This window comes from Betta splendens, chromosome 5 (assembly GCF_900634795.4).
Source record: "Betta splendens chromosome 5, fBetSpl5.4, whole genome shotgun sequence".
Taxonomy (NCBI): Eukaryota; Metazoa; Chordata; class Actinopteri; order Anabantiformes; family Osphronemidae; genus Betta; species Betta splendens.
In genome coordinates, this window is record NC_040885.2 from 6,389,914 (window position 1) to 6,402,922 (window position 13,009).

Below are 13,009 nucleotides of genomic sequence, written 5' to 3' on the forward strand. Positions count from 1 at the left end.
CCACATACCATTTGCCAGTTTTATTGGTTTTATTTAGTGTATTAATTTCAAGTGTATCAGCACAGAACTGCTTTGAAAATAACTTTATTGTCCATAAGAAATAACTGAAAACAAGCGACCATATCATTGCTTGCATTCTGGTTGTCGCTTCCATTTGACAAGGTTTATGCAGCTGAAACATTTGCAGGAATCTGCCTCTATACATACAGTGCAGCTATTGAACTGTAAATGCCACATGGAGTAATATGGATATAGATTTTCTGTAGAGGTAATAAATGTTCTAACATTAAAGAGCAGTTATATATGTAATATTTAACGATTAGTCGCGCATTCTGTGGACAAACCTGAAAACTCAGCAGGTAGAACACAAGCTTTCACATAATGGAAAGAAAGAACATTATGTTGAAATTTTCATCTGCTATAATTTAAAAGAGTAAAAAACAAAACTTATTTTCATAAGTAACAGTAAAATTTCTTTTCAAGCCAAACCAACTCACTCAGTGTCAACCAGTTTTCAACAGGCAGACTAGAAGCACTAACTCCACTGAGTCCTTCAGAAAGATTTAAATATCAAAAGCCAGCTTATCTTGTTCAGAGAAAAACAGTGGCTTTGCAACATAGTCACAGTTTTATTAAAGAACCCCTACTCAAAATGTAAAAAACAAATTAAAGCACTTATTTATATATGAACAGTTAACAAATTTAAGCCTCCCCCAAAACACGTCTGTCGTCTGTCCAATTCAAGCGTTGCTACAGAACAATTTTCCTCAGTGCCCGAGAAGCCCAGTGCCTGCAGAGAGACACTGTTAGATCCAACACAATAAAAAACAAAGCAACGTAAACACATCAGCTATCCACAGCAAGACATGAAATTAGCAACAAAGCTATGGGTCTGGTCAAAACACTGTATACCGTAACTATGATGCCGTTTTTTTTCTCCAGTATTTATTTTAGAACCAGGTTGTATGTTTTGACAAGTTACATGTTAAACTGTATAGTGAGCTGAGGTTTATCCAAGCAACAAGCAAGTAGTTTCTCTCACACATTCTGAAGTTAAGAAATGCAACTCGTGTGTTTTAACATAGTGAGTGACCTTTGGCATGTACTATTTTTACAAGAACACATATACCCAGTTTTTGTTTGTTTTGTTTCTCATTGTATCATTTAGTCAATAAAGTATAAATGCTCACCTTTAAATCCCTCTTCAGGCATTCTCACTGTTTACAAAGGGAAAGACGATTTCATCAATTAGTAAAAGCTTTATTCCATTATTATCATTATTATGGTAAACAATTAATTTATATTAGGTATTAAAGGTAACACCACTTACCCTGATAGACATCATCCATCGCAGCATAGTCTGCTATTGGCTCATCAGCCTGTGTGGAAACAATAGCATTAAACTATACACTGATGGTGACTCACAATCAGGCCTTTGTTTAGCTCCACTGTAAACAGCAGGCCATACCTTGAGACAGATGATACTCTCGGGGATGACACCCAGACTGCCTAGTGTTGCAGAGTCATCGGTCAGACATTTTCCATTAATAGAGAGGTTCTGGTCAAATGGTGCCACGGAGAAGGCGTGCATAATCTACAGGGTCACAAGCACAGTAAGCTTTGTATATGCAAAGTGGTTAATACATGTAGCACTGGATCCAGTCATCTAGAGCCCTCACCTGTATTTTCAGTTCTTTGAGTGTCTGATTAGCTGAAACAATGAGTGCTTTCTCTCCACGGAGCTTCCTGTGCCGCGTGCTTCTCCGGATTCCTCCTAGTTTGGTCGAATTACTCACAGGAGCAGCAACTGCTAATTTTGCAATGCTATTGTCATTCAGCTTGAGCCGCTTTGCACTGTCTTGTGACTGAAAAAAACACAACACAATCTCATGTGGTTCCACGACTTTGTTCACTATGCACGACGATGAACTCACTTGGCTGAAGTCTGGGTCTTTCTCTCCGTCCATCTTTGGCTGATCTTCTTTTTCCTCTTCCGCCTCTGAACTGCTGGCATTCATCTCTGGAGCCACTTCCTTCATCATCTACCAACAGGTAAAAACAGTAAAATGTCAGAAGGAACAATGTCATTTTATATAATGCATGAACAAATACAATCATAAGTGTTTGGCCGTACCATCTTGTCTTCTACAACTTTTCGGATGTAGATGGTTGCTTGAGTATATTCTCTAAGGTCCCTCTGCTGCTGAAAAAGAAAGCCCTCTCTGCACTCCCAGCAAAGATCTGAACAAAAACACCCACCCATCAGTATTAAATTAAAAAAAAAAAAACTAAATCAGGCAAACCCAACTAGCCACACATTATTTTTCATATGCATAAGGGACATTAAATGTAAAAAACAGATTAGAGTCTGTGACAGTAGGTATAAAACTCCAAAAACTAAAGAACCTTACCAGGCTGAGTGGTGTATTCAGCAGTGGGACCACTTGGTGTGGTTTGTTTGAAGCAGTGGATGGAAATTGGCTGATCAACAATGAAGAGTCTGCTGATCACTTCCCATTCGCTGGGCCAGAGCAAAGCTACACTGTGCAGAACAAACAGCACCAAATGAGACCCATTACAAACACTTCTTCTCCTTCTTTGAAATGTTATAATGAATGCAGCTTGTACAGTAGTCGTAGAGGCCACGTCTATTTTTTTCCCCCGGACAGACATCACTTGAAACATGTATTGTAGTAGTGATCTTCTGCTTTGAGCATTAGTATCAATACAATAAATAACAGTATGAGATATCCAAATGTCTAGGGAGTTTCTAATAGTAAAATTAGCCTCAAATATTGGCCAGTTTGGTTCTGGTCTAGGTTTGAACTTTTTGTAACCCCTAACTACTATTTTGCTTTTCAAAGCAAACCTCAAAAAAGCAGAACTCACTGTTGTGCATCTCCGTTTATTAGGGAGTCATAGGTGAACATGAAGCCTCCATGGGGACAGAGCAGCAAGGCGTTGCCAACATTAGACACTGGAGACGATTTTGTCGGCCTCCTTGAAAACACACACAATTAACATATTTAACTCAGTGCCATAATAAACATCATTAGGGACTGATCAACTCTGTTTCAGTCAGTATAAATGTGATACCTAATGGTTATGTCAAATTCCTTACTTTTATATGTACATTAAAGGTTTATTTCAACATGACAAAAAAACATTTTTGTTGAAATCACACTGTAACAGACATACCTGATAAATTTTTTCCACTCATCCACAAAATATAGAGGGACTATGTAAAGTACATCTGTATCCTAGAAAAACAAATGAAGATATTGCAGATAATTGTTTTCAGTACACATCATCATAGGCACTTTGCCAGAGAGACAGGCAGTTTTCCTATCAATGTAATGCTTAAGTGAGGTGATATCAGGTAATGCAGTGCTAGAGTTTGTGTCTACCTGAGGCCACTTAGTAAGAATCGGACGATTCTTCTCATGGAAGAGGTTGAGCAGTTGGTTCTTCTGGTCTAGGGCCATCATCTTACTTACTGCCTCATTGTCCTTTTCCTCCTGCTCCAATGTCTGGTTACACAAGAAGAAGAAAGCTTGTTTTCTGTTTCTGTAAGAGCCTACGACAATAACCAGGTCACATCTTCTGTATCCCAGCAGAAAAAAGCAGACTACAGAATAAACAGTGTTAATCTGCAACACCTTGAAGTGGGTGAATCCACTGTGTCTCATTGGAATAATGTTACTATCGGTAAGGTTGTCCTACTAAGCAGCTAACAACTTCTTTTGTAAACATTCATCACAACATTTGTAAATCTTGATTTAATTAAAAAAAAAAAAAGCTTAATGTCCTTTGATGTAATGTCTCCAGCAGTGGGTTTTCATAAAACTCCCTATAAACTTGATCTACGGAAAGTCACTTTAAGCTCTCTGTAAGCATAACCAGTGATATTTTTGTAAATTTTTTGTTTTCTTAGAGGGCGACCTAGGACATTTGATTGATTCCATATGAAATTAATGAATGAATGATTTGCTGGCTTTGGTCATGGATGACTAGGCTTTTGTACAGTCCATAAATGCTTCACAACACAAAAGACCTACACATACAGCAACAGCTTAATGTATTAATAGGCTACAGTATAGCAATACTCTTAATAGTAGGTGAACTATGATGTTCCACAGTGTTTTAAAACGTTTATGCACAAGACATGACTGTTTTAAATGTTGCAATACTACAAAACAAAGAAATCTGTGCTGATAAACAACCATAGAAACATCAGCACATACATTATATTATTATTTCCCCAAAATTTGAAAGACATAATAAAGGTGGGATACAGTAGTTTGGTAGGGTTAAAAGAGTTTACTCACTAAGCACTGCTGACAGGACTCTTGGTTTTGTGTAAATTCTGGGGCTTTAGGGAAGTATGCTCTTAGTTTAGTCCAAACTTCAGAAGATACCAGCTTTCGTTCAGTTTCCGCAATACTCAGATTCCCTACAGCAGGAAAACACATTTAATTCATCAGTCATAGCGAAGTCTGATTTCTGAGTTACAATTATGTACCTTTTCCTTAATAAAGTTTAATTGTTAAAAAGTCAAAAACGTATTTTCTTATTCCTCTTACTCTCACTTAAATATACATAAAATGACGCGAGGTCCCTGGACAAGACATCTTTAAAACAAATCTAAGTAAAAATAAATTGCATTTGTAGTTTTTTCAGATGTCAATAGGTGCAACATTAATAGAAACAGAACAAATAGCACCAAATGTTTTATTGACCATTCCTTAACAGCTTTTGTTAGGTCTGGATGCAATCTGAGTGGAGCAAGATGCAAGTCAAGATGAGCTTATGGCAGTAATTAGCAGAGAACTGTTGCGAATTCAGAGGCATATCAGATGAACAGTACAGGGCAGAAACCCTTCTTACTACACTGTTCACCTCATGTGTTCCACTAATCAACCTTGAAAACAACTGGAAACCACTAACATATGTTTTATATTTACAAGGCCATTCTATAGACTTTTTGCTAAGACAGCTGTAGATGATGTAACAGTACCATGACTGCAGACGATGTCTTCATTGAAAGTTCTCATCTCATCCTCATTGACTTCAGAGAGCTCTGGAAGAAACTCTACAGTTAAACAATTTAAGATTGTTAATGCTCAGTATCTGAAGAGGTGGCCAGAATTTACTTGAAGTCAGTGGGACAAAAATTACTTTACATATTGTAGTCATGTATATAGATGGATTAACGGACATTGAACCAGCTTCTCTTACCTTTGCTGTTGTTAGTGTGTGGTCCCTGTCCGTTTGTTTGCCCATTACTGTGCTTGGTTTCATGCTCATCTTCCTCTAGCTGCTCCAAAGCCAGTTGCCTCCAGGAACGCAGAGATGCTTTACCCACCCAGTAGCCCTCACCGCTGAGGAAAAGACACATATATGTAAGAACAGTGCACGATAGCCATACATACTTGAAGCTGCTTTTCTGATTCAGATCATTTTTTTCCTTGAAGAAATAAGATAGTTTTCAAACTATCCCCTATTGGAATTCCTGCCTAATATGTTTCAATCATTTACCACCATCATCAACTCCATGTGTACACTGCCATCTATTAACACTTTTCTTGACATTGGTCACCTGAGGGTGCGCTTGATTAGATTGGAAACTTCTTTGTAATCTTCATTTAGCTGGTTCTTCAACCGTAGCACTCTACACCGCTGGCCAACACACACTCTACACATAGAGGAGTCTGCAAAAACACACAAAAGTTATATTTGCTTAGAGCCACTCACCAAGACTGGTATATGCTAGCTACTCAAGATGTAAAAACCTACTGTTTCTATGATAGATCAGTTAAGATATATTATAGATATATCAAGATGTTATACATGAGACATGCTGACAATTCAAATCCTTATGCAAGTTGTTGACAATACACATCATCTTTAGTCTGAAGTAGCATCAAAATAAAAAAGGATAATGCTTCACCTAACATTTTCTAAGTCATAATGATAACTCTCACTTGCTGCTCAACACAGCACACAACACAAAGCAGTTACATAAACACAATTATGAGCTAAAAGTGATTTGGAAAGGTAAGCTACAGAAGGTGAACCCTTTAAAATTAAGTCAATTTAAAAAATGTTGTTTGGCAGGAGCTTGTGATTTTCAAACAGACCATAGAATTTAGAGGACTTACTGTCCAGTCGTGGACCTCCACCATAGCGCTTGTAGAGTAGCTCAGCAGCCTGCAGTGAGACTCTCTTGGAATCGCCCACCTTATCCGGATGCAATTTGTTGTGACAACAAAGAAAGAGGGAGTTATCAATTTCTTTTGTTGCGGTGGAGTCGTCCAGCCACTTCTTCAGCCACTCCAGAGGGATGAACTCATATGGTCCACCTGAAGAGGAAGAGCATGGAAAAACACTTTAGACAAGAGATCATCGTAAGTAAAAGATTATACGTTCAAGTTCAGCTGTAGTTTTACCAACAGGAGGAGCTGTACTACAAGTTAAATGTAGTAGGCAAATGGGAACTAAGCAATAGTTTTTCAAACTACAAAAGGGGGATTAGGGGCTGAGCTCATTAGTGCTGTGGAAATAAGATGACCTCAGCAATCTGTAGAAAATGTAAGTGCCCCAATGTACATTGTCTGGCTATTTTGATCAGTGAAAAAACACAATTCTGACCACATTATCTACAGAATACAGAATGTCAAAATACCACAGAGTAAAAAATAATTGTGGTCAGAAACCAGGAAACGAGCCCGTTATATATGATATGATACTCTTGAAAGGTGACAATGTGTACCTGCGTCACAGAGTAAGTACTATTTAATATGGTTAGTTAGCTACCTAGTGATCAATTAAATAAGTAATTATACAGGTAATGGTTGCAATTTTAGTAAGAACATGAATATTTTTTATCATGTCCTATGACTGACCGCTATTACATGCAGTCATCACATTTTCACATTCACCCAGTGCTTGAATGAATAAAATTACTACTACTACTCTGCTACTTTCATTGGATTTCTTGAGGTCAGCTTTAAATAGGTCTATTACTTTGCCCCTTTATTAAACCACCTGTGTCCAAAACAAAATGCCTGATCTTGATCTCAGAGACAAGACATACAGTGTGTAAACACGTGTCTCTTGTGTTTCTGTGGGTGATGAGGGAATGTTGCTACTAACCGTCCATTGCGGGTAAAAGCTCATAGAGTTCTTTCACCTCCTCGTGTTTGGCTTTGCCTTTGTCTACACTCTGTTTTCTCATGTCGGCCATCTCACTGCACCACTCCTCAAATTTGTGATTGTCTTGGTCCACCAACCTCTGAAGAAAGGCTAAAAAAGGAACACCATCAGCAATAGAATAAATAAGTAGTACCTAGATAAAGCATTTCCACAGGAAAATGCACAGTGAATGCTTCCATGCTAAATGTATTTCTAAAGAATTGCTGAAACATTTAAAACAAGCATTCAAATCATAGATGAATACATCTGAAGAGAATTAGAAATTGTTTAAACAGAGCTGAATATTTACAGAAGAAGTAATTTAATTTCAGATGGCGGAAACTTAAAAAAGATTTGCTGAATTTCAAGGAAGTGTTTAAAGGTTTGCTTAGTTTGATGGAATATAGCTTAATGGATCAAAACATTATTATAAATAAATAGTTTTGAGTTAAAGAGCTGAAAGAATAGCATAAAGCTGTGGAAATATTCAATATAGCTGAAAGTAGCTGCAGAGGAAGTGGTTGAATTTTAAATTGAGAAAAGTTGGCGCTTTAGTAAAATAGTCTCATTAATTAGTCATAATCATCCAGTCAGAAGCAGAAATAGTGCTATTAAAGCTTAAGATTTGGATTGGTGCTTTTATTTTGAAAGAATGTTGAGGAAGTGTGTGTCCTAAATTGCTAAACTGTAAAGAGTAATTATTACTAACCATCCAAAACCAGAAAAAGGGCTATTTATGCTGAAGCTTTGGATTAATGCTTTTATTTTGAAAGGATTTGAAGTGTGTGTGGGTAATTACTAAACTATAAACCAGTCTCTTTAAGTAGTCATATTTAACGAGGCAAAACCAGAAAACTTAAAGTTTTACATTGCTGCTTTTGTTTTGACAGTGTGGGCAATTGCTAGAGTTTTTAATTAGCAGTCATCAACCATTTAGAGGCATAAAAATTACTAAAAAAAGCTAATGAATTGAATTGTTGTTTATATTTTTAAAAGGATAGGGAAAAAGCGTGTGTGCATAATTGCTAAATTGTAAAATCGTCTCATGAACTACTCAAAGCAGAAATATAGAAATATTGCTATTTTTAGGTGCATTTATTTTGAAAGGATTCAGAGGAAGTGTCGGATTAATTACTAAACAATCAAATAGTGTGATGAACTAATCAGTAATATGCATAGAGTTGCTACACCGAGCATCAGGAGTTTGACCTGTCAGTCAAAGCTGCAGTTGCGCTGTTGTCATGGAGACGAAAGGTGGGAAAATCAGGCTCATTCAGCTCTCTGAAAGCAGAGTTGCACCCAGCCTAAACAGGCTCTTTACAGAAAAACCATAATACCCATCCCAAAAAATAACTCAACTTTTTGAATGCCAAGGCTTTAATGAGCAACTGGTGTAAGTTTTATGTTTGAAGACTGAAAATTGTGGCTATGACCGCGATTTCAAAATGTCGTACTTCTGTGTTTCTCTAAAAAAAGTCTCTCTAAAAAATGCATCAGAGTCTATGGGAGGAATTCTGGAACTCTCTGCGCTTTGAGGCAGCTACAGACTAAAGTATATATCTGAGGGTTTAAGCAGACACGTCATTAGAAAGAAGACAAGTATGAATACAAACGAGTGAAAAAAATATGTTCATAGAGCAAAAAATGTGGCTGTAGTGAGTTTGTCTTTAAAAAGCGTGCCCTCACACTCTAGCTGTGACATCACGCACTCTAGCTCACGCAATACACACTAATGGAAAAGCTGAAAATGTATATGCTGAATGTACTGCTATAGATCAGAAACCATTAAAAATATTAAATAGCTAAACAAAAGATTACCAGTTGAATATTTTAGTGTTTTAAAGTTTAACTGGTGTCTGTAGCTAAAAGCATGCTGAAGTAGCTAACGCTGAAAGAAGACAAGGCTGAAGAGTATTTGAAAATTGTTTTTCCATTCATTTCAATGGAGAAATCTTTATGAAAAAATATGAAAGATATTAAAAAGGTAAATGGAAGCACACTTCCCATTAAAAAGCAGAATATTTTGATGTTTGAATGGTTTCTGTAGCTGAAAGTATGCGAAGAATTTGAAAATGTCTGACATTTACTCCCGTTTTATCACACAGTCCAAAAAAACAAGCAATTAGGTTGATTGAGGAGTCTAAATAGTCCATAGGTTGGTGTGGTTGTTTGTATACAGGTCCAGTCCAGGTACAGTCTTCCCCATGATGGTGTAGCCTACAGAAGACTGTAGACTAAGCGGCAATTTAAAGCCCTTGCAGGTGTTTTAAAGTGAGTTAAATAGCTGATTATGTGTGGCACCAGGTGTCTTCAATATTGTACACTCAAAACCAGCACCTGCATATGTAGCCCTATGCTGGACCTGTCCAGGGTGCCTCCTGATTGGAGTCTGTTCCTACATCTAGAGGGGTACACGATTTGCTTTGGTATGTATATAAAGAAATCTAAGATTTTGGTACATAATTCTTTTGTCATTCACCTACATGCACACACAAATGTGCTAGACAGATGGAACTAAGTCTTGATAAAATTTAATGCAGTTGGACTGCAGTTATGTTTAAGCCTGAATTGCAAGCAATTTCCCCACACTTTTCCTGTCCTATACTTAGTTTTAATGCAATTTTAAAGTGATACTTCACAATTTTTATTGGTTGACCAAAACAATGGCGGGTAGTATTTAAAAATGAAGGGACACTCAGATTCCTCTGATACATCTCAGCAGATTGAATGTCGTGTGCCCACAGACTACAACTAGTGCTTCCTGGGTTTCTCTGAACCTTCCCCAGCAACAGTCAGGCTGAAAGAGGTGAAGCCAGCCTCCAGGAGTGCCACTGTTTTTTCTGCCATTGTTTTTCCTTGCATACATGTCCAGCCAGAATACAGTGCAGACGAGTTATGCCGAGGAGGACGAAGCTGCTAACGCCTAGGTGGGGGAGGAGCCGACCACAGAGCAGAGCGTGGTGGTGATGGGTGGGGTTCAGCACTATTGCAGCACCGAGATATACACAACTGAATAGCCTAGCATAGGTAGAACAACCACTCTATCACCACCGCTGTCCCTTCAATGCACCTGTCCAGTGTTGACAATTAGCAAATCAGCAAACAAATTTTTAAACATTAAAATTATGTCCCTCACCTGGTACCTCAACAATGTTCCTGGAGGAATCTGAGGTCTCCGCTTCTTGGACCTTGTACACCAGCATGTAAGCATTTCTGGAGCAATGGTAGCCTTTGCTGCACTTTGGTTTTCGTGTCTGAGACTTCACTGTCTCAGCTGGAGACCAAGATGTCCAAAAACAGAGAGCAACAATTTGATAACTACACATACACACATCTAGAAACAAGTGTTGTCATAGTACTCAGAAATATCAGATGGATTACAACATTAAGTTTGTTCTACTCTCACCAATGTCCTCCTCAATGCCAAGCTGCAGCTTCTTGCCTTCCATCTTCTCAATCTCCTCATCGTTGAATTTGTACCAGTCACCAGTACGAGCATCTTTCACATGTGCTATGTAATGACCTGAGTAGGCGCTGATACCCCGATGGATAAGCACTGCACTCAGCTCATAAACACAGTTCTGGTCTGGAATAACAACATGTTGACTTTTGAGAGGCTAAACAGAAATTATTGTACTGATATTAATCTTTCAACGTAAACAGTTAAAGAATGTATTGATGCCAGATGAATGGAAATTGCTAATACCTTGATTTCCTTCTAGGAATGGGCCCATGTCAAGTTGCTCTGGAAAACTGATGAAAGTGTTGAGCTTTTTCTTGTGCCCCGTTTGTCTGAAAAAAAGCAACACAGTCTAATGAGCTTGTGTTGGACAATATTACCTTATATAGCCCAGTACATTAACATTGGTTAAATAAACAGTTTGTAAACATTTAACAGTTCATTAGGACAATATGTTGTCCTATCAATATTATTCCATTAATTTGCTTTTTTATGTAGCATTACAAAGTGACTTGCTTATGCACCTGTCAAAAACAAAGCGCATGAGCTGCAGGTTGAGGGTGGGAGGAAGGCTGTGCAGTTTGATCCTTCGGGTGGCATTCTGTTTACCCTGACAGCTCTCACAGTAGTAACGATTATCCCCATCCAGGTTCTCCTCCTGTGAAGTGTAAGGTGTGTAAGGAATAAGCATTATGAAAGAACACAGCATTTTTTTTATTTGCCCAAATAGATTAACTAATTTATTTATATTCTCTTTAAAATGTCAACAGATTTACAGATCGAGCTACAGAAATCGGATTACCTTCAGAAACTCTGTGACGCATTCTGTGAGGTTTTTGTGGCCCTGGATGTTTAGTTCCAACTCATAGAATCGGGACGGCAGTGCTGATGATCGTCCACACTGGTTACAACTACAAAACAGCCAAAACAACACAGCTTTTACCGATATACAGTAATGCTACAAAGAAATCTAAAAACAAATGCAGGTTCATAATCCTAATTTTACACTGTTATACAGTAGGTCTCAACATGTAATTCATCTTTCAGCTATTTTATATTTGCAACAAAAATGTCAATGCAATGGTCTTTTACGACGTGTTTTTAATTTCTTTTCAAGTGTTAGAGAAGACTGCAGAGCTCAAATCACGAGTGGAGTGAGCACAGATACTGATGTGCTTATGTGCTCCTATTTTCATTCATGGCAAATTTGGGAAGTGGGAAGTGTTTTGAATTCCAGAATAAATTAGCCACATAAAACCATATAAAATGTGCGTTTATGAATTTAAGAAAAAGAATACATTTGCACATTTCGTTTTAGGCATCTGACCCCTTGTGTCTTCTTGTTCAGCTCATGTGACAAGTGAATGTTAAATAATAGGCGGTGTGTGTTAATGCAAAAACAGCCTTATTAAGCTGCAAACTGATATCACAAACACACCAGACAAAAGCAGTCACAACCTGACTTCTTTCAAAACTAGTTATATAGCTGAATAGCTAGCATTGCACAGCAGCTTGCTGTTCTTGCTTGCTGAACAGCTTGCATTTATGTTAGAACTCCAAAGTGACAAATTATGGTATATTAATAGGTCATGGGCATATCGCAAAGACAGCTTTCACATAAAGCCATCACACAAACAACCTAACGTGAAAATGACACACTACACTGCTTTTAAATGAACTAACCTCCAACAATATATTATAATTTTCTAACTTGTCAGGTTTAAATACTCTCTGATCTTACACTGTAACATAGGAGAATTGTCCACAGAACTGCCGCTGGATTACATTCTGCAGATTAGGGTTCTTCTGCTTGGACAGCGTGTCTTCCAACAGCGATAAGAAAAGCTTTGAAAACTCCTGTGCATCCTGAGAAGTAAATGTTAGTAATAAGTGAGAAAAAAGTTCCACTTGGCATTTAGGAGTTGATTGGCCAACATACTTATAAACAGAAAACAAAAGACATAAAGTTCAATAACAACATGACAATGACCATTGAAAGACACCCGGTAATTCTAAACATTTATATGCACAAATAAAAATAATACAAATCTCTACAAAACATATGACAAAGCATATAAGAAAGAACTGGACTGGAGTAAATAAAGTCTCATGTCATATGTGATGTAGTTCTAATGTTTTGAGCATATTTAGATTTACCTGCTGCTGACCTGTGTCCAGGCCCAGTGCTTTCACCAACCCTGAAGGATCTATGTACTTTCTGTTGCTGTTTTGCAGCAATGCAAACAAATACTGCAGATGTTCACAGATGGACTGAGGTTCGTAATCTGAAAAACATATAGACATTAGCCTGAAAGAATGAAATGATTCTTTAACTCACCAAAAATACTCCAGAGC

The 13,009-nt window shown here is 37.7% G+C and overlaps 1 protein-coding gene across 8 annotated transcripts in view; it reads right to left on the reverse strand.

Annotated features, from left to right (window-relative positions):
* The window catches only part of usp48 (ubiquitin specific peptidase 48), a 15,760-nt gene continuing 2,751 nt past the window's right edge, over positions 1–13,009 (reverse strand). For 3 of the 8 annotated variants that reach the window (XM_041070769.2, XM_041070771.2, XM_041070772.2), the window contains exons 5-27: positions 12,812–12,939; positions 12,396–12,520; positions 11,457–11,565; positions 11,179–11,312; positions 10,901–10,986; positions 10,601–10,780; positions 10,331–10,468; positions 7,156–7,305; positions 6,162–6,362; positions 5,600–5,711; positions 5,239–5,381; positions 5,018–5,092; positions 4,329–4,453; positions 3,408–3,530; positions 3,199–3,260; positions 2,890–3,000; positions 2,412–2,542; positions 2,135–2,241; positions 1,680–2,042; positions 1,469–1,594; positions 1,331–1,379; positions 1,191–1,217; positions 1–790 (exon numbers count right to left, since the gene is read on the reverse strand). In XM_041070769.2, the coding sequence (XP_040926703.1) occupies positions 768–790; positions 1,191–1,217; positions 1,331–1,379; positions 1,469–1,594; positions 1,680–2,042; positions 2,135–2,241; positions 2,412–2,542; positions 2,890–3,000; positions 3,199–3,260; positions 3,408–3,530; positions 4,329–4,453; positions 5,018–5,092; positions 5,239–5,381; positions 5,600–5,711; positions 6,162–6,362; positions 7,156–7,305; positions 10,331–10,468; positions 10,601–10,780; positions 10,901–10,986; positions 11,179–11,312; positions 11,457–11,565; positions 12,396–12,520; positions 12,812–12,939 (2,828 nt within the window). In that variant the 3' untranslated portion in view covers positions 1–767. Of the gene's footprint in view, positions 791–1,190; positions 1,218–1,330; positions 1,380–1,468; positions 1,595–1,679; positions 2,043–2,134; positions 2,242–2,411; positions 2,543–2,889; positions 3,001–3,198; positions 3,261–3,407; positions 3,531–4,328; positions 4,454–5,017; positions 5,093–5,238; positions 5,382–5,599; positions 5,712–6,161; positions 6,363–7,155; positions 7,306–10,330; positions 10,469–10,600; positions 10,781–10,900; positions 10,987–11,178; positions 11,313–11,456; positions 11,566–12,395; positions 12,521–12,811; positions 12,940–13,009 lie in introns of those variants that run through there. The other 5 variants (XM_029150915.3, XM_029150913.3, XM_041070770.2 and 2 more) reach the window with 5 other exon arrangements.